Here is an 18,940-nt window from a genome sequence, read left to right on the forward strand (position 1 = left end):
GTACGTGTCGACACATGCAACAACTGTAGCAATGAAGTTCACACACAAAGTTCACACACATTCTCACCTGCTCATGAGTTATGTGCATCTGCTCTTGTTTTGTCGTGATGACTTCTCGGGTTCTCAATTTCAATTCTTGTTCTTTGGCTTTATCGGTGGCCACTACGACTTTTGTTACGGCAGTCTTCTCCGCCTCTTTTCTTATCTGGTTTGTGAGGAGGAACGATAAGGAATACTTTAATGCACCTGATATAAAAAGCTCCCGTAGGATATCAAGACAAGGGCAGGAATGTCACACAGGAGAGCCTCCGGAGGAACACCGAAGGGGTTTCAAACTCTAACAGAAAAAAACTATTCAAATATGAGGCGGGGAGTTATCCCGAGTTTATTGCACTTTTCAACCACGAATCAAGTTGTCATGTTTGTTTGGAGGAAAGTAAAAGGAATGCCCTTTGGGCAAGCGTAGAAAACGTAATCCTGCCCTGAAATAATGCTGTCGATGGACGGCTTTGGAGCTCCTGAGCTCTGCGTCGCCCAGTCTTAGTCTACAGCACTGAAGGCAGCACACAGCGCTCCTCGTTCAAGGCCTTTGCCTGCCTCCACCTGGGAGCAGCCTGACACCGTGAGATGGCAGTTAACTCGTGTGTGTCTGCCCGACAGAGACCAGACTAACTCGTGTGTGTCTGCCCGGCAGAGACCAGACGCTTCTTTCCTCATCTGCTCTTAGTGGTATTTCATTCCTGGTGGTGCAAAGGCTCGCTAGCTAACAGAAAGGCTTGATCCCACAAGCGACGCTATCAAAGAAAACCCTGGCAACCTACTTCGGTAAAGACGAAACCCTAGGTAACCTGATGGGGCTGTTCCACTCTGTCGACAGGGTCACTGTGAGTTGGCATAGACTTGTAGACAAACAACAACAAGTCTCTGGTGATGCAAATGGTTGACATGCTCACTTGCTCACCAAAGGTTGGAAATGTGAGTCCACCTAGAGGTGCCTAAGAAGAAAGGCTTGGTGATCTATCAGCTTCTGAAACTCAGCCAACGAAACCCATACAGAGTACGGTTCTACGGTGACACACATGGAGTTGCCAGGAGCCGGAACAGACTTATTGGAAACTGGTAGAACGTTGGAAACTCAGCCAACGTTCTGTTCAGAAATTTCCGAGAATCTGGGCCATATTTGGCTCAGAGCTGCCCTCAAAAGTGATTTCTGCATGGGTTCATTGTGGGATTTCGCATGCAGTGTTCAGCCCTGATGGAGTGTCAGTCAAGAAGCAAAGAGACAAAGCTGTGTGGGAGTCTCTCTTGCAGCCGGCCGGGCGCATACCTGTTCCTGAGCAGGTTGGACATGCACCGCAGTCGTGGTTGTCCTCTGAGCAGTCTGCTCTACAGCACTGAAAGCTGGTTCTCTCCCTCGGGCCAGATCCACGGCAGCAACCACAGTTGCCACAGCTGCACTTTTGTCGGCCTCCTGTTTGACCTGGGTTGGGAACAACAACCAAGGACATTCCTTTTTGGTTGGTTGGTTGGTTGGTTTTGCAGGATCTACAAATAATTTTATTGAAACTGGAACCAAGAACACCGCAGCCTTCCCTGGTTGGGGACTACTCTTCCCTGGTCGTGCCCCCACCTCTGGAGGCACACAGCTGACACTGGATGGGATTTAAAAACGCCATCTCTACAGAGAAATCAGACTCTACATCATCATGGACTAGGTGATTTATAGACTTTTGAATTTTCAGTTTTCTTTTTATTGTTAACTTTCGTTCTGTCCCTACTGAGGGCACAAAACACAGGGGCTTCAGTCTTCCCTCGAATGATCCTGAAGGGGCTTATAGGGGGCAATTGGTGGGTTCCTTAGCCCCGGGGTGCTGTCCTACATCTCAGGGTGGTGGACTAGGGTGGCGGTGGTAGGGGGGCAAAGGCAAAGATGATCAGAAAAGCAAACAGGAAGGGGTGGGGGCAACTTTTATAGGCACACGCACCCACACCTCTTCCTGTCGCTGGCCTGTACCTGCAACTGCATGGTCAGTTCAACAGCTGTTGCGGTGAGGAGAGGTCTACCTATCAACTGTTAGCAAAGTGTCCATCCAGTTGGAAGTGGGGACAATGGGGCAGAAAGCATTAGGCTGGGATTGCCCCAGCCCTTGCCCAACACAGTAGGAATCGAGGTAGCAAAAGGCTCAACTAGTTTGGCAGGGGGACCAAGGAAGTGAAGGAGAGGTTAGTCCTACTTGCAGAAAGCCCCCACAGCCCAGGGTTGGGAAGAAGGCAGACCTTGCTGGTAAAGTGCCGTAGCCTCTACCAGGGCTGGGACCCAGCAAACTGGGGAGAAAGCAGGCTAGGCCAGGGCGCAGGAACCAGGCCTTCTCAGTCATAGTTGTGCCTTCTTGTTCGAGAAGCAAACCAACACTGCAGGATCGCCGGCTCCAGCAGAAGCTTCCGGGTCAAGGGCGTGTCTTCTGGGTTGTGCCCTAGCTGGAGTTCCTCAGGAGAAGCCCCACCTGGAGCCGGGGAGCTTTCCTTCTGAGGCAGGGCACTGGGGCCCGCCACTCCCTAGGCTCACACTTCTTGGAGGATCAGAGGGCCCACTGCCGCCCTTCCTTGGGGACCTTTGTCTCCTCTCAGACCTCATGAGTCAGATTGCCGTCTGGGTCACAGCACATGGCGCATGAAGACAAACTGGCGCCGCTGGCCACAGCAAAGCTTGTTCAGTGGCTGCTGTGCCAGAGCCTCGGGCCTCAGTCCTAGCCTTGGGGCCGCTTCACCTGCACAGAGCCAATGTGCTGCCCCGGCTTGCCTCCCATTACATTTTTAAAAATGACATGCCTCATGGGAACTACGAAAGCTTGCTACCCAGAGTAAAATAGGCATATCCGTAAGCATCTCTCATTGCCAAGAGGCCGACGTTATGCATCATTGAAACCTATCTCTTATGGAGACCTGACAGAGAGAGAGGGTCCATATCACCCTGACAATGTTTTCAGCTGACCTGGCCTAATTTTATGTGTGTACCTCTCCCCTCTGACCTCTCCAGGCCGAGTTTCTTGACAGGATTTCAGTTGCAGAACCAGAACGTAAATAAGGAGAAATAGAATGTCCGACTGTACCTCCTTGGCACCAGTCGCCAGAGCCCCGGCTGCGAAGGTGGCACTGGCCGACACGCTGGCAGCAGCGCCGGCAGCCCCACTGACGGTCACTTGCTCCCGGAGCCCGTATCGCCCTTCCCATCGCTCTTCGGTCTGGATCTGCATAGAGCCCGTCATCGTTGTCTCTCTCATCTCCGCTTCCGCGGTGGCCACGTAGCCCTCTGCCTTCCAGGGAGGAGGCACTTCTGGGCCCAGGGTGGGCGTCTGAGATTTACGGGTGAGTAATGGAGACTTCACCGATCTGATGGGGGATGTGGAGATCCTCCCAGCTGGGGACACGGACCTGCAGGATCACATGGCAGTGGTCACAAATGCCAAGAAGAGTTTTACAATATTTACGATTTGTGCCTCATTAACCGACTCAGAGGCTAAGTCATGAAAGGAGGTTGATTGAACTAACTCATTGTGACCCTGAGAAAGAATGAGACTTGACTCCATATATTCACAAGTCACAACCTAATATCATTTTGTGTCTTTGCCGCACCGCTCTCTCTCTCCCTCTCTACACACACACACACACACACACACACACACACACACACACCCCACACACCCCCCCCCTTCGAAGTCAGCCGAAGATACTTCCTTGAAAATATCGTGAAAAGAAAGGAGGCCCCGGATGAGCCAGCGATCACAGGGTTAAGGTTCTCAGTCTTCTTAATTCTAGAACATGCCAACTTCAAATGGAAGTTTCATAAAGCTAGGGCTCTGTCACCAACACACTGTGCAACACACGAAAGAAGTCACGTTGCTTGTTCATTATTTACTTTTCCATGAGGGTTTTCTACAGCTCTCCACAGGCCAGTGTGCCTATGAATCCCCAGGTCAGGAGGCGGGCTTTTCTTGCAAGTCTTTCTGCAGAACCTTTCTGAGGACGAGCTGGGCAATGCGTGTTGGAAAGTGCTGCTCTAGTCTGCCAACCAGTCTTTCAAATGTATCCTGACTTTCTTCAGTCCCATGCTCATTACATTGTGTGCTAGACTTCTTTTAAATATCCTTAGAGTTTCAAACGGGCTAATGCGAAACCAAAGATTCTAGAGTTTTTGTCAAATTGATAACAGCCACTTGTCCCCAAATAATTTCTCATTAAGTTTGCTTGTACAAGTGTCTAAAGTCCACATAAAGATCAAAGGTAGAGCAATTGACAATGTGCTCGACTGCCGGCTCACCCAAGCTACACCCCTGATGAAAAGGCCTGCAGATCTACAGCCAAACACCGTACAGGACAGTCTACTCTGTCACGCGTGAGGCCGCCCTAAGTTAGAATCAACTGAACGGCCGCCAACAATGTGTAATAGCAGCAGTTTTAGAAGCAGTATGAATTCTTCCCATTTATATCCAAAAGGGATGCTTCTGATGTATAGCAATAATTTTGGGGCTTGGTTCCACACATCTAAGATAAAATGCCTCTTAATGAAATGTAATTCTTAATAAGATTTATTAAAGTTCTCCCTCTAGGTGGCAATGTTGTCTTACCACTGCATTAAACCAACACTGCACATAAGAGATGTTTATAAATGTATTCTGGCACTTAAATGGAACATTTAGCTTATACAGATCTTAAATAAAGCAAGTATTCTAATTAAGGCTGAAGGTACAGTTTATATTTGCTTTAAATTGCAGAACAAATTTACAGTTCATTACAACATTAACCAGTTTCATGAAGAAATGTTGACTCATTTTCTTGAGTTGTGTGTGTGTGTGTGTGTGTGTGTGTGTGTGTTGGAAAAACCAATTTGTATTTTATAAACGAAGTGGAAATCATACTGATGGAATATGTTGAGAAGCATACTTCTCTCTTGAAAATGACTGCCTGAGAAATCTAATGAGGACCCATTTAGAAAAATGGAGGGTGTATTATTCAACACCAACGGGAAAAGATGAAGCGCCTTGCACTTCCATGTTTCAACCCATGTCTTGTTGCTCTTGCTGTAGCTACTAAGACCCAAACCAAACCCACTGAGAGGCTCCAACCAATAATGACTATGAGGGACACAAGGGAACTGCCCCATAGGGCTATCAGGTGGTCAGTCTCTACAGAAACAGATTGGCACATCTTTTTCCAGCCGAGTGGCTAGTGGGTTCAAACACCGAACATTTTGGTTGGCAGCCAAATGCTTAAACTATTGAGCCCTTGCACCTAGTAGAGTGGGCTTGATTCAAAAGGAGTTGAAGACATGGTTAGTATGGCATCAGTGATTAGCCACAGGTCTCAGGCAAGCCCATAACTGTGAAAATCAATGTAATTTGAGTCATTATAGGAAAGTGCTTATTTCTGGCTCTTAATATATATAAAAAATCACCTGGCCACAGCTAGATAGAATGTGTCTTATTTAACGACATAGGTTTGCCGGCCTTTACAACAAAAAGAACTTAAACTAAGAGACATTATAGGAAGTGGTCTATTTTGGAAAATCCACCCCCACCCCCATATTGGCATTTTATGTCTTAAGGTTTTAGAAAGATTTTTTAAAATTTGCAATTCGGGTTTTTATTAATGAACACTCAGAACTGTTAAGATGGCCAAAGTGTTCCCCAGGACCGGGAGAGCACCGCAATTATAAATGACCCTTAGATGTGGATTGTCAAAAATGCCGAGACCATTTTCTCCCCCAGAAATTGCATTTGGCCTGTGTTATGATTTCATGGTGTGCAAACTTGATGCTAGCTGGAGATTGAACACTTTTTATTTGATAACTAGACTCGATTTTAGAACAGATTTTTGTTCAAGGTTTCATACGGGTGTTTGCCAATATTTTTACTTTTTAAGTGGCTCAAATAAAAAAGATGGCAAAGTATAGCTTATTATTTCATATATTAATTGGCCATTTACTTTCTCTTTTCTGTGCAATGTTTGTTATCTTTGGTCTATTTGGTTTTTTATGTGTTACTGGTTCTTTTTCTTTAGAAAATTAATTTGTACACTCTTTTTATACCTTTCGTATGTTAGTTCTCTGTCCTAAGTATTGTATTTTTCATCAGATTTACTGTTTGTATTTTGCCTGTTTATGCAGTCTTGCTCAGAATTAACATGCACAGACATATAGGATGTATACTGCACAATTCTAGACGGTATTGTTCACACATTGCTTTTAGACTACTTTTCTAGCAGAGGCAATAGAGTATCTTGAGGAAAGAGCAACTTTCAGAAATTTGCCTCAACCATCATGCTTAATCTAGCAACGACCCTGCTTCTGTCATACCTAGAAAACGTCTCATGCCGTTAAAACTGCAAATCAGTCTTTATAAGTGCTCTCCCACAAAAGCTTTCCTAAATGTTCTCCTCATCTTTTAGAGTTTTATTTTTAAATATAGATCCTTAATTAAGCTGGGATTTATTTTGTAAATAATATGAGGTAGAGGTTTATAGTTAGTTATTTTCTTCCAGATGAATAGCAGGACACCGAACGGCAAAAGGTTGTTTGTTTGTGCCTCTGTTTCTTCATTGAAGGGAGATATTTCTTAAATGGTATCAAAGCAAGAATTCAGACTGAGCAGAGTGTCTCTGTTGTGGTGGTCAGTTGCTATTGGGTGCATTCCGAGTAGAACTGCTCTGTAGGGTCTCAAGGTGATAGATGACCCTCTCAGAGCAGATCACAGGCCTAACTGCCAAACAGTCGCCAGGGGGGTTCAAAGCACCAATGTTTGGGCTCGTAATAGAACATTTAACTGTTGGTGGCACCCGGGGGCTCCTATGCGTGCTCTGAGGAAGGATTTGGAAAACCAGACCCATGAACTTTGTGGTCACACTTTAAATTGCTTCCTTTTACGTCTCTTCTCACGGAGTAGAACCCAATTCAAAACGAGGCTTTACCTGACCGGAGATGGGGTCGGAGCCCGCACGTGTCTGACCGGTGACGGGGAGTGTCTTATCGGCGATGGGGACTGCTGGCGGGCCAGTTGTGCCTTGGCAGCAACGGACGGTGGTGTTGGCGATCTTGATTTAGGCTTCGGCGGTATCCTGGGAGGTGTCTTATGTGGCAACTGCTGCCCAGTGGCTCCATCTACGACCATCTCGACTGTGGCGATTGATCTGGCATCAAAGTGGGCTTCAAACTTCTGCAAAAGACAGAAAACAAAGTCAGTGTGATGAAGAGCCGGGGTCGCAGCGATCTGAACAGCGTGACACCCCGCAGCTTTGCAAAGTACCTTTTCGATTCGGGTTTGTCTCGTTTCTGAGACCTGAGCAGTGGAAACAATCGTCTTGGTCTTTTTAGCGGGTACAGCTTCTTCCCCTGGAAGAAGGCAAAGACAGGCAGGGGGGTCACAACGATGATGCTTCTTTCTTTCTTTACATTGTCCTTTAGGTAGGGGCGGTGACGTTTTGGACCATCGATTTCGTATTCAACAATTCAAACGTCTTTACTCTTCACTGCCTTCTTGATTTTTCTTTTCCCTTTTAGGGACGACCTCCTCAGTGTTACCCAAGTTAACATCCTCAACATTCTAGCCCTGTAGCCCTGCAGCTGTGGGCAGTCTCTAATGTCTGCTTGTTTCCTTTGGTACAAAAGTCTTTAGCATGTTTTACCCTCCAGTCTAACAGTGGTCTCATGCAACCGTCCTGTTATGAGTAGCTAATTTCACTCAGCGTAAGGTCATACCGACTGCTTTTCAAGGATCTGACTGCAACGTCAGTGAGACTCTCCGGGTGTCCCAATGGAGGAAAATGCAGACACCTTTGGATTATGAATCAAGTGAGATTTTAAAAAATAGAAAATATCCATTACTACATGAGGATTTACTTAGAGACTTTAAAAATGTCATGATTTGCCAATAATTGAAAATGCTGATCACTTCCTTGAAACACATGGGATTACTAGCTACAGATTGAGTCCTAAATCAAGCTCCTGTCTGGAATCTGAGACTAACAGCCCCCCTCCTCCGCACCCCACCCCCTTACACAGCAGCCACTCTGATTTCAGCTCCAGGCATGCCCTGCATTTCCGAGGGGAGCCTGGGGAATCCCACTCCATCTCACTTCGTCTCAAATCTGTCCTCATTCTTCCCTCCTGATCCTCAGCCACAGCCCGTACCTTGAACCAGCAATTCAGCAGTCGAAGTAGCTCTTCCAACACTGTTGGTGGCATTTACTGAATAGGTTCCCGAGTCTTCAGGATATGCTTCTGCAATCAGTAAGCTGTAGAGGTCGCCTTCTTGTGAAATTTGAAAATCAAGGGAGCTCTGGATTTCAGCTCCGTCCCGGTAGAACTTCACCACAGGTGTAGGGATTCCCGTCACTCTGACTTGGAGCCGCACTTGGCCTCCCTGTCTCACAGTCATGCTCTGCAGTCGTTGAACAAAGTTCGGTGGTGCTGTTTCTGCTGCAAGGGGGTGGGGGGCGGGCGGGGGAGACAATCAGGAACGTGAGACAGGACGTTCTCACACGTATATTTAAACAACCCTAACTCTTATTCCAAACCTGGCAGCCACTTGCTAATGGAAAGCCCTGGTGGCGGAGTGCCTGGTTTGTTAGGCTGCGAAAGTCAGCAGTTCAAAACCACCAGCTCCTCCGTGGCAGGAAGATGAGCTTTTCTGTTCCCATAAAGATTTACATTCTTGAAAACCCACATTCTATCCTACAGGGTCACTATGAGTCAGAATTGACTGGAAGGCAGTGAATTTGACTGCCGTTAAGGCACCCTGGTGGTGCCGTTGGCTAAGTTGGGTTGCTAACTGCCAGGTAGGGACTCCAAACCCAGCAGCCGCTCTGCGGAAGAGAACATCGAGGTGATCTGCTCTTGTAAAGAAGGATAGCTTTGGAATCCTTATATAGGGCCGCTGTGTTTGGGGTTTGGTGTGGGGTTGGGGTCGACTGTCCTTGAACCCCATCCATGCAGTGGATGGCAGCAAGGATGGATGGAGCTAGGAGGTTTCAGAAGGCAACTCTGCTACCATATAGCTCATTTTGCTTTGTTGTTTTACTTAACAGTTCTAAGTCACCTTGTTTCTTGTGACAACATTTCTAAACAATCTTCCTCTCAGTCATACTGCTAATACTATATTAACATGATAAGGCAACTTTTCATACTTTAGTAACTTGCATTAAAAGGAATCTCAATGGCTAGCAGGATAGGCACACCTGAGATTTATATAACAATTGTATTTTAATTTAATTTTAAAAACCTGTATCTTTTCTAGTTTGACCAGTATTCAAGCAACCCAAGTATTTATTTTCATTTTAAAATATCAGGCCCAATAATGGCATTTTGTGGTTTATAGAGGGGCTATTTCTGTTAATTAGCTGAAAGGCATTTTTTCAAGATAAATATGAACGTGAACAGGATTAATTGACATGGTTCACAGTAATAAACAAGAGCAGATGCTTACATCTGTATGTATTGTTTCTAAATTTTCTAGATGCTTGTTGAAGTTCATATCTGACATTACCTGATTTGCCTTCTATTTAGGTCAATTAGCAGCCCCAGAATTGAGTATCGCTGGAGTTATAGCTTATTGGGTAAATTAATGTAGCATTTTTGGTCATGCAAGATATTGTTTCACCGAGTTTAAAGTAAAGCAATGTTGCTGGGGGTGGGTGGGGTGGACAGATTGGTACTATATTTTAATGGAAGAATTCAGTGTCACGAAGTAAACAACTGCTGTCAAGTCAGCCTCAAGCAGGCCCTTCTCTGGGTTCGAGGCTCCTTCTATCTGTGCCCAGCCGCCGTTCCTTGAAACCCTTCTAATGTGCTGGGGATGCCTCTGGGGGAACGAGGGCTGCAGGCCTCGGCCGCCCTACCTGTTACGAGAAGCTCAGCTGTGCTAGTCGCTTGTCCAGATCCATTGGTGGCTCTCAGGGAGAATCGTCCACTGTTGGCTTTTGTCACGGCGGGGATCATCAGTTTAGCGCGGCCATCGCTAAAGGAGATCTGCACGCCGGGCAGCGTGGAAGTGGAAATCACCTGGCCATCCCTAAACCAGCTCACCTCAGGAACTGGGAAACCTGGGAAACAAAGACAATTCAGCTTGATTTTGGAGCGGGGGTAATCCAAATTGTCTCTCTGCTCTGCCCCCTCACGTTCGCCACCTTGCAGTAAACTGTAAAAGCTGTCCAATGTGCCACGTCCTTTCACGAAAATGCAAAATTGGCAGCTGCATGATGTCAGTGTCAACTGGCAGACCATTAGGAAGCCTCGTGGTTTCAGGTGGAGGCCAACCCTTCAGTGTTGGGGGGAAAGAAACTGAGGCCCAAAGAGGCTTACGGAGTTTTCCAAGGTCACTCAGCTAACAAGTGGCAAAGGGAGGACTAGAACGTCCACCTCTTACCCTCTTGCCCTTGGGCTCTATCTGATGCAATTTAACAGGCCTCATTAAAATCACAAAAGTGATTTATCAAATGAAGTGCCAGGAAAGTGATGGAATCAAACCCTGTCCTCTTGGAAAACCAGGGTGGTGCAAAAGCATCAACAAGGTGTACGAGTTCTGCAGGATGAGCATGGGAGAGCTGCTCCTCTCCTCCCCCTCTGTCTTTACTCTCCGTTCAGAGGTGGAGCCGTTAGGAAAAATGGCACCACCTACAGAGGCACTTTTTGTTTTTCTTTCATAGTGGAGACCAAGCCAAACCTCATCTGGCAGAGCAACGTCCATAATTAGAGGGACTCGTAGAGAAGCCAGATCCTCTTCATCCTCCATAAATTGTAGGGCTAAGAACTGCATGTACGTGTTTTGACGGTTTAAGTATATTAATACTCCCTCCACTCAGAAAGGGTGAAGCAAGTTCCAAGACTGGTTTATGTTGTATCTGTCGCGCTGATGCAGCAGCTCCCCAAACTGATGAGGTGAAGATAAGCCAAAGGAAGTTTATTGTATTGTCCTTATTTGAGCTCCTCTCTCACAGTGGTCAAGGGAATAGTTTATCTGACCAATTTATGGATATCAAATATTTTCACGGGTGTTTTTCTGAGAATTTATTAGCACATCGTTGGAAGGAACTAAAAGCTACGAGGAAAGTAGATTCCATTACTCCCACTCAGGCAAAAGTCCCACTGAAGTTACGGAGCAATCAAAGATTAGTGAGTTATCTGGAAGGCAGTATGAACTTATCAGGCGTGAAGAAAATTGAGTTGGTCTTTCATATACATAGATAGTGAAACATGAAGAATGATTATGTGACATTTATGCAAGGCAAAATAAAGCATTACCCCAGTTATGTGTAAGGTTTGTACACAAAACAAGAGCAGTAAAGGATTTTTTAAACTTTATATCCTTAGTATAAAGCTTAACATTTAAAAAATGGGATGGAGACAAGGTGCTGTGAATTAAAGGTCAAGTGTGATCTTCAACTCATTCTTATAATCTTACATGACAACAGATAACAGGGTTAATTTAGAAAATTTTAAATCATTTATAACTTAGTTTGTAGATGCCCTATTTTATAACAAGACAGGTTCTCTGACTTCATTACTTTTCTGGAAACTCCCCTAAAATGAGTTAAGAAGTAAAACAAGGGAGATATAAAGAAGCAGATGAACTGCTAAATTAATATTCTAGGGTCAATAGTTTCCTTAAATACACAGAGCAGAGTGACTTCCCCCCACCTGAAATTTAAAAACATTTCGAAAGACTTTCAATTCACTAGAACCACTCAATAAAGATGGAAAATAAAATAGTAAGATAAGTAGGCATTAGCTCCTTATGAGTCTCCAAAGAGATTTGGATACATGCTCATTTTTCCCATATAGGGCAACCGAGGCTTAGAAATGCCCACGCTACCTATTCAACCACCCTGGGGTCTGCTGATCAAGCTTGGGTTTTTAGTTCCAGACTTGCTCAGCAGCTGAACACAAGTACAGAATTGTCAGATTTGGTCCTATTTAGCCTTTGGATTCTGACAACAGTTTTGATCCAATGCTAATTATTTTGCTTTGTGGAATTATAGATATTAATAAAACATGTGAGCCATTATATTGTCAGAATTTGTCAGTACTCTATGGATGCTTAACCCTTAAAATGACCTTGCCTTGGAGTGAGAGCAAGTTTATGAAGGGAAAACAGGGCAAATCCTCCTGCAATTTTCGCTTATGGGGATGAGGGAGACGACGGAAGCATTCAAAGCACAGAGGTGTGAGCTTACCACTAACGTGAGCCTCAAAGGTTGCGGCACTACCCTCCAGTGCCACAACACTTTGTAACGGCTGCTGAAACGTCGGTGCTTGAGTTGCCATCTTCTTAGGCACTCTGAAAAGTAAAAGAAAAGACATTAGGGTGTCACACCCAGGGGCCGCTTTGGAACGAGTTGGCAAAGAAACACATTTCTTCAAATGAACTGCTCCACCAAGCACAGTTGGGTGGGTCTTCTGATTCGCGGCTTGAGTTTTGAACAGTTGGTCTTTGCTTTGAAGCCTCATTTGAGGGAGTCGGTTTATGAAGAAATGGAAAACAACTTAGTCAAGCTAAGCAAGGGATGTACCCCAGTGGGTGAGAGAGGGAACATTCTAGTCTTACCAAAGGAGGAGAATCAGGTTGAGGTTTGGAGACAGGGAAAAACAAGACCTTTATTGTGTCAAATCAAAGCACAGCACAGGGTAGAACTGCTCCAGAGGGTTCTGAGATTGAAAATCTTTACAAGGGCCGGTTAACAGGGCTTTCTTTCTCTTTTGGAGCAGTGGGTGGTTTGCCCCACGGACATGGTGGTTAGGAATCACTCACCTAGTCCCCCTCTCCACCACCAGGGCTCCGCATCGGGAAGGTTCTGAGGGTGTGGCTGTGACAAATGCCATATGAATCGCTGCCCCAGTATAACAGTTGGCAGACTATTTTTAGAAGTCCTTTTCTTCACATCATTATTTTTCCCTCATGCGTTTATTTTATACAATTGACATCTGCTTACTTAAAATAATTACCAAAGTGAAAGATTTGAACTATCCTATTCTTTATGCTACGTGAAGAGATGTATCAAGCCTTATCAAATATGCAATATTGTGTGTGTGTACCACTTAGAGTGCTTCTATGAATTAACATTTTTTTCACGCAATCACTGCTCACTAAATGTTGCTGGTGTTGCAGTCAAGATTTGGAAAACACTTAAGTCGGCAGACAAGACTGTATTGTAAGTTGGACAGAAGCATCCTGGCCGCAGTCTTCAGAGGGAATGCTCTGTAAGCTCTGAATAATGGAAGCCTGGAGAGGAAGCCAAAGGACTTTCAGAGCATAAACTAGTCAGCATCAAAAATGAATATAAAATTTGCAGCTAAACCCTTTTCTTAAGTGGAAGAAAGTACTTGGCCTATCATTTTCAGAGAGATCCAATGAAGAACTTTCTGATGCAGAAATAGCCCAATGTCCCTGCGACCCCTTTCTCCACAGAGGCCGATTCTCAAGTGCCCATCACTTCTTCATTCCCGGTGTTCATCAAAAGTTCCAGAGCAGTCAGTAGCCTCGCAGCAATTCTGTGCCTTAGAGTAACTATTTACTGAAACATTCTCCGAGACAGCAAATGTTTACTGGCAACCCCTATGATATACAATAACCCCTATCATTTTCAGACAATATCTATCAATTTTTTATGACACGTTTATAAAATACTTTTCTTATTTTAGTATATTGTCTTTGGTATAAATCTTTTTTCCCTGTGGGGGGAGGGTGCTGGGTTTTCCTGTTTTCAAGTTATGGCATCTTCTTAAAACAGCTGTATTGTTTTACACACTCGTGGATGATACCTGGAAATGCACTTTGCATTAATAATTTAATTCAATAAAGACAGGAGATCAGTGTATTTAGAAGTAAAAAGTCCTTCAAACAAATAGTTCTTATCCTTTTTAGACCAACATTTAGCTCATGCCATATAATTAGATTGCGAGTTGAATTAAAGTTTATAATGAGATCTGGAGAATTTTAGAAAACAGTTATATTATCTAGCACTATTTGCAACTTCTATGTATGCTGCAATGAACTGGCCTAAATGAATCTGTTACTCTTCTGGTCTAGGTAAGTTTTGTTGCTTTAGCAGTTGCTCTTCGGATGCCTTTGTCTAATTAGGGTTGGTGGCATGTATCTAAAATGTCATGCTCCCAAAATAAACTCTCCAGTGTTGATTGACAGCAGGCAAGTGTTCTGTCCCTGTCCTGCAACTGATACCTCCCCAGTTGATTCCCTTAAAAAGTCATCAGGGTTTAGCTGATACCACATGCATTTTATCAGAGCTATTCTTGGTGTGCCCCACTTTATCACTGAGTGGTATAACCTTGAACATTCTCTACAGACAAAAGGGGTCTATGAAAAATAAGACAAACATTCCTATCAGCATTTCAGACCTTTGCTTGACCACTTTTAGAATACTAGGTACATGAAAGCATTTTGAATCATTAGCAGTGCCGATAAGCTAAAGCATGACACAATTTAAAGAAAAGAGTTCACACATTTTCAAACCATTTACCAAGTAGACTCAAATAATGGAATCTTCCCAGCAGCAAAGAGGCACACAAGCAAACCTCTATAAGGCATTTAGCACACAAAGATCATCGGGGACTGGGATTTAACAAGAACGTAACTCTACCATTTCAAACAAAGAGACTGCTCACCTGATAGCTCAGGAGTGCCTAAAAAGGGTGGGGCAAAGCCCAAGGTTGCTTCTGAGACGACGTCCTATCTAGAGTTGGTTTTGTTGACCATCTCGACATGAATCGGTGAGCCTCTCAACCTAAAAACAAAACTACACAGTCAGGACTGTGTAGTTTTGCTTTTCTATGCAATCCCTACACCCGAGGCGAGGCGGGAATGCACGACTGCTCAAGAGCCAGGGTCTGGCCCTGCCCTTATATTCACCAGATCTGCTGACAGCCCCACATCCTTGGGGCAGGGACTCAGGCCATTGGTTCCCGTAGGAAAGCATGATGGGAGACAGACCTATTCGGTAGTGCCCCATACCACCTGTTCTTCTGATTGGCAGTGCTAAATTTAGCACCCCCAAAGAGGCTTTACCAAGGAAAGAGAACTGTACTGAACAAATCACGGCGTTGAGAGCATTTGTTGGGGAAGAGCATTTACTGCCAATGTTAAAGTCTGAAAATGCCCTCTGGGGAGACGACAGGCTACTATAGAACACTTGTGGACAATCACAAAAACCAGACCCCCAACCTGATAAGTTTTGCCTTATGACTTGGGCCTCGCTCCGGTTCCCTGCCCCCACAAAAGCCACCAAATGGACCTGTCAATCATGATAGCAAATGAGGGAGCTGATCTCATGTGCCAGGCTTTATCTTCTTTCAAGAATTTATTGCTATAAACTTTAGCATGGAAGAGAGCTCATTTGTACTATCTACATTCTAAAGAATCTTTCTGCGCATTGGGAAGAGTTAAACTCTGCTAATGAACTAAGTATTTGTACAGTCTTGCAAAGAAATAATGTTGACAGGCAAAATCTGAACTCTGCTTAGATGTAGCCTGTGTAGTCCAGTGATTTTAATTGTGTTAGCTTTCACTTTTTGTCTCACATTAATCTTTACAAATATGCATGCATTGCTTCTCAACAAGTAGTCAAATCTTATGGGAAAATCACCCATGAGATTCTTATTCCAAGCACACGAATGCTGCTCTACTACTCTAGAGTTTGCTGCTACTAATGGGAAGTGGTTAGGAGATGATATAGTTGCTATTTTAGGACTGAATTTAATTTCAAGCAAATACATTGCAAATAAAATAGAGGACATCAAAAGAACTTTATAATATTCACTTGCAAGATTTGTAAAAGCACTTAAGAGAATGGAAAATATTTTTTAAAATAAAATACACTAACATTTTGAAATTAACTTAATTTTATTTATTTCTACAATAGATAAACGATTCCTGTTGTGGGAGAATTTGGTCATGCAGTAGACTTTTCAACTTCCTGGAGATTTCATGCTTTGTAATTATTTATAAAGCAATTAATTTATCCACATTTAACAGAGCTGTGATTCACTGGACAACTTAATGCAGTACAGTTCTATAGATAGTTCACCACTTGCTTATCTAAATATTTGCCAACTCACAATAACTCCTTTACCTAAGCAGTGCTCTCTGTATTGGCAGCATTGTTCCTCCCCACCCCCACCTCCCCCAACAAAGACTATGTATTGGGGGCTTCAAAAAGTTTGTGGAAAAAAATCCATATCTTTCAATACATTTTCCTACAAACTTCTAAATCTCCTCATAGCCATCATAATCTTGTTTGATGGCGTTAAAAAACAACTGGGTTCCTTGTTATATATCATGAAAATTATTCTTAATTAGAGTCTCTTTTTTTATAGTCAATATGCCAACTGGAAAACAAGGCAAGGCTAGACTCAGTGCGTGATCTTTGTGTTTGGGGGCAGGCCATTTAGGGGGTCCATCAGCTGCTTATTTAAAATGTACATGTATGTGCATGTGTGTGTGTAGTAGACATTCATGTGTAGTTCGTGCTTCGGTGGTCTATGTGTATTTTGAGATTCATTTAAACTAACACGAAACATGTTAACGTTCTGCCCCATTGGTTGGGACGAAAGTCAAACTAGTTTAATGCTCTGGGAACTAGAAGGACCGAGTGAGAAGCACCCGGGAGCTCGTGTCATCATGGCCTTCACAAGACAGGGCGATCAAGAGCCGGGACAACGGATGTTTGCTATGGACATAACGTTCGGGGCCTGCCCGCCAAAGCTGTGTGCCCATTCACTGGTCTTTGGCCGTCTCTAGACCTTGCAGCATAGTCAAGATTAACAAGGTCTTTGCCTTTTAACATTTACATCTTTATTACATCCCATTGAGAGTTAAGAAGAAAGAGAATGAAAGATGGGAGGGGCGATGGAAGGAGGAAGGGAGAGGAGAAGGCAGGAAGGAAAACAGGTATGTGTGGGTGGGGGGCAGGAAGGGAGAAAATAATCAATCAGCAAATAACTGATATACTATTCTAGAAAGAGGCTTTAGTGCTGGGTTAGTGAGCAATAAAGATATTATGCAACCACAATAAGCATTAACTTTAAAATTAAATATAATAAACTAGTCCCATGGAAATCACATACTGCTCAGATTTAATGAGTGTGTTGATTCACTAATATCTCAATTGATCACTCCAACAGTGAGGAGGAGTGCCTAGATAATCCAAAACAGTTGATAATTCAAAAATAATGCCTATTTAGTTTTGCTGTGTATTAGGAGATTCTCCTTTCAAGTATTATACATAGGTGCTGTCGAGTTGGTTCCAACTCATAGTGACCCTATGTACGACTGAATAGACTTGTCGTTACGTCTGACCCCACTGTTGCAGCTACTGTGCCAACTCATCTTGTCCAAGGTCTTCTTATTTTTTGCTGCTGCTCTGCTTTATCAAGCATGTGAGGTTCTTTTCCAGGGACTGGTCTTTCCTGGGAACATGTCCAAACTACATGAGATGTAGTCTCACCATCCTTGCTTCTAAGGAGCATGCTGCTTGTTTGTTCTTTTGGCAATCCATGGGACTTTCCATATTCACTGCCAGCACAATTCACATGCACTGATTCTTCTGTGGTAGTCTCTATTCAGTGTCCAACTTTCGCATGCATGTGAAAGGAAGTGAAAATACCATGGCATGGGTCAGGCACATTTTGCCTTCAAAGTAGTATCTTTGCTTTATAACACCTTAAAGAGGTATTATGCAGCATGTTTAATAAAATAAAACGAATCATTTGGTCTCCTTACTGATGTTTCCATGAGCATTGATTGTGGACCCAAACAAGATAAAATCCTTGACACTTTAATCTTTTATCTATTTATCACGATGCTATCTATTGACCCAGTTGTGAGGATTTTGGTCTTCTTTACATTAAGTTGTAATTTAAATTGAAAGCTGCAATCCTCAGTCTTTGCCAGCAACTGCTTTAAGTCCCCATCACTTTCAACCAGCAAAGTTGTGCTATCTGCATGTTGTCAGTAAGCCTCCTCCAATCCTGATGCCACATTCCTCTTTATATAGTGCAGCTTCTGTGATTATTTGTTCTGCATACAGATTGCGTGAGTATGGTGAGAAGACGCATCCTTGATGCACACCTTTTCTGATTTTCATCCATGCTGTATTCCTTTGTTCTGTTAGAACAACTGCCTCTTGATCCAGGCTCTGCGTGGGCACAATGAAGTGCTCTGGAAGTCTCATTCTCCTCAAGGCTATATAGAGCTTGTTCCCCCATCCATGATCCACACAGTTTAATGCCTAGGCATAGTCAATACAACACAAGTAAACATCATTTTGGTATGCTCTGATTTCATCGAAGATCCATCTGACATTAGCAATGCTATCCCCTTTTCTACATCCTCTTCTGATCCTGGCCAGAATTCCTGGCAGGTTTCTGCCAATGCATTTCTGTGACCATTGTTGAATGATTTTCGGCAAAATTTTAACCTGCATGTGACATCAATGAGAGTGCTCTGTAATTTGCACATTCTGTTGGGTTGCCTTTCTCTGGAATGTGTATAGGTGAGTGAATGCTTCCATTGCATCATCGGCTTTTTGGAACATTTTGATTGGTATTCCATCACTTGCTGGAGGCTTGTTTTTGGCCGATGTCTTCAGGGCAGCTTGAACGTCTTCCTTCAGCGCCACTGGTTCTTGCTCATATGCTGCCTCCTGAAATGGCCGGATGTCAACAACATTTTGGTACAGCGGCTCTGTGTATTCTTTCCATCTTCTTGTGATGCATCATTCAACATTTTGCCAATATAATTTTTCAATAAAGCAACTGAAAGTTTGCAGTTTTCTTCAGTTCTTTCAGTTTAAGATATGCTAAGCATGTTCTTTTCTTTGGCTTTCTAACTCTACATCTTTGCACATTTCTTTTTTTTCTTTCTTTTTTTTTTAACATTTT

General features: G+C 43.8%; 1 protein-coding gene across 2 annotated transcripts in view; it reads right to left on the reverse strand.

Moving 5' to 3' along the window:
• The window catches only part of TTN (titin), a 315,644-nt gene extending 300,824 nt beyond the window's left edge, over positions 1–14,820 (reverse strand). For both annotated transcript variants that reach the window (XM_045294579.1, XM_045294585.1), the window contains exons 1-9: positions 14,669–14,820; positions 12,223–12,326; positions 9,889–10,092; positions 8,183–8,470; positions 7,299–7,384; positions 6,964–7,208; positions 3,111–3,432; positions 1,328–1,480; positions 68–205 (exon numbers count right to left, since the gene is read on the reverse strand). In XM_045294579.1, coding sequence (XP_045150514.1) covers positions 68–205; positions 1,328–1,480; positions 3,111–3,432; positions 6,964–7,208; positions 7,299–7,384; positions 8,183–8,470; positions 9,889–10,092; positions 12,223–12,313 — 1,527 coding nt within the window. In that variant the 5' untranslated portion in view covers positions 12,314–12,326; positions 14,669–14,820. The remainder of the gene's footprint in view (positions 1–67; positions 206–1,327; positions 1,481–3,110; positions 3,433–6,963; positions 7,209–7,298; positions 7,385–8,182; positions 8,471–9,888; positions 10,093–12,222; positions 12,327–14,668) is intronic.
• Positions 14,821–18,940: the final 4,120 nt, after the last annotated feature.

This window comes from Echinops telfairi, unplaced genomic scaffold (genome assembly GCF_000313985.2).
Source record: "Echinops telfairi isolate 266 unplaced genomic scaffold, ASM31398v2 ScPeMD7_3;HRSCAF=10, whole genome shotgun sequence".
Taxonomy (NCBI): Eukaryota; Metazoa; Chordata; class Mammalia; order Afrosoricida; family Tenrecidae; genus Echinops; species Echinops telfairi.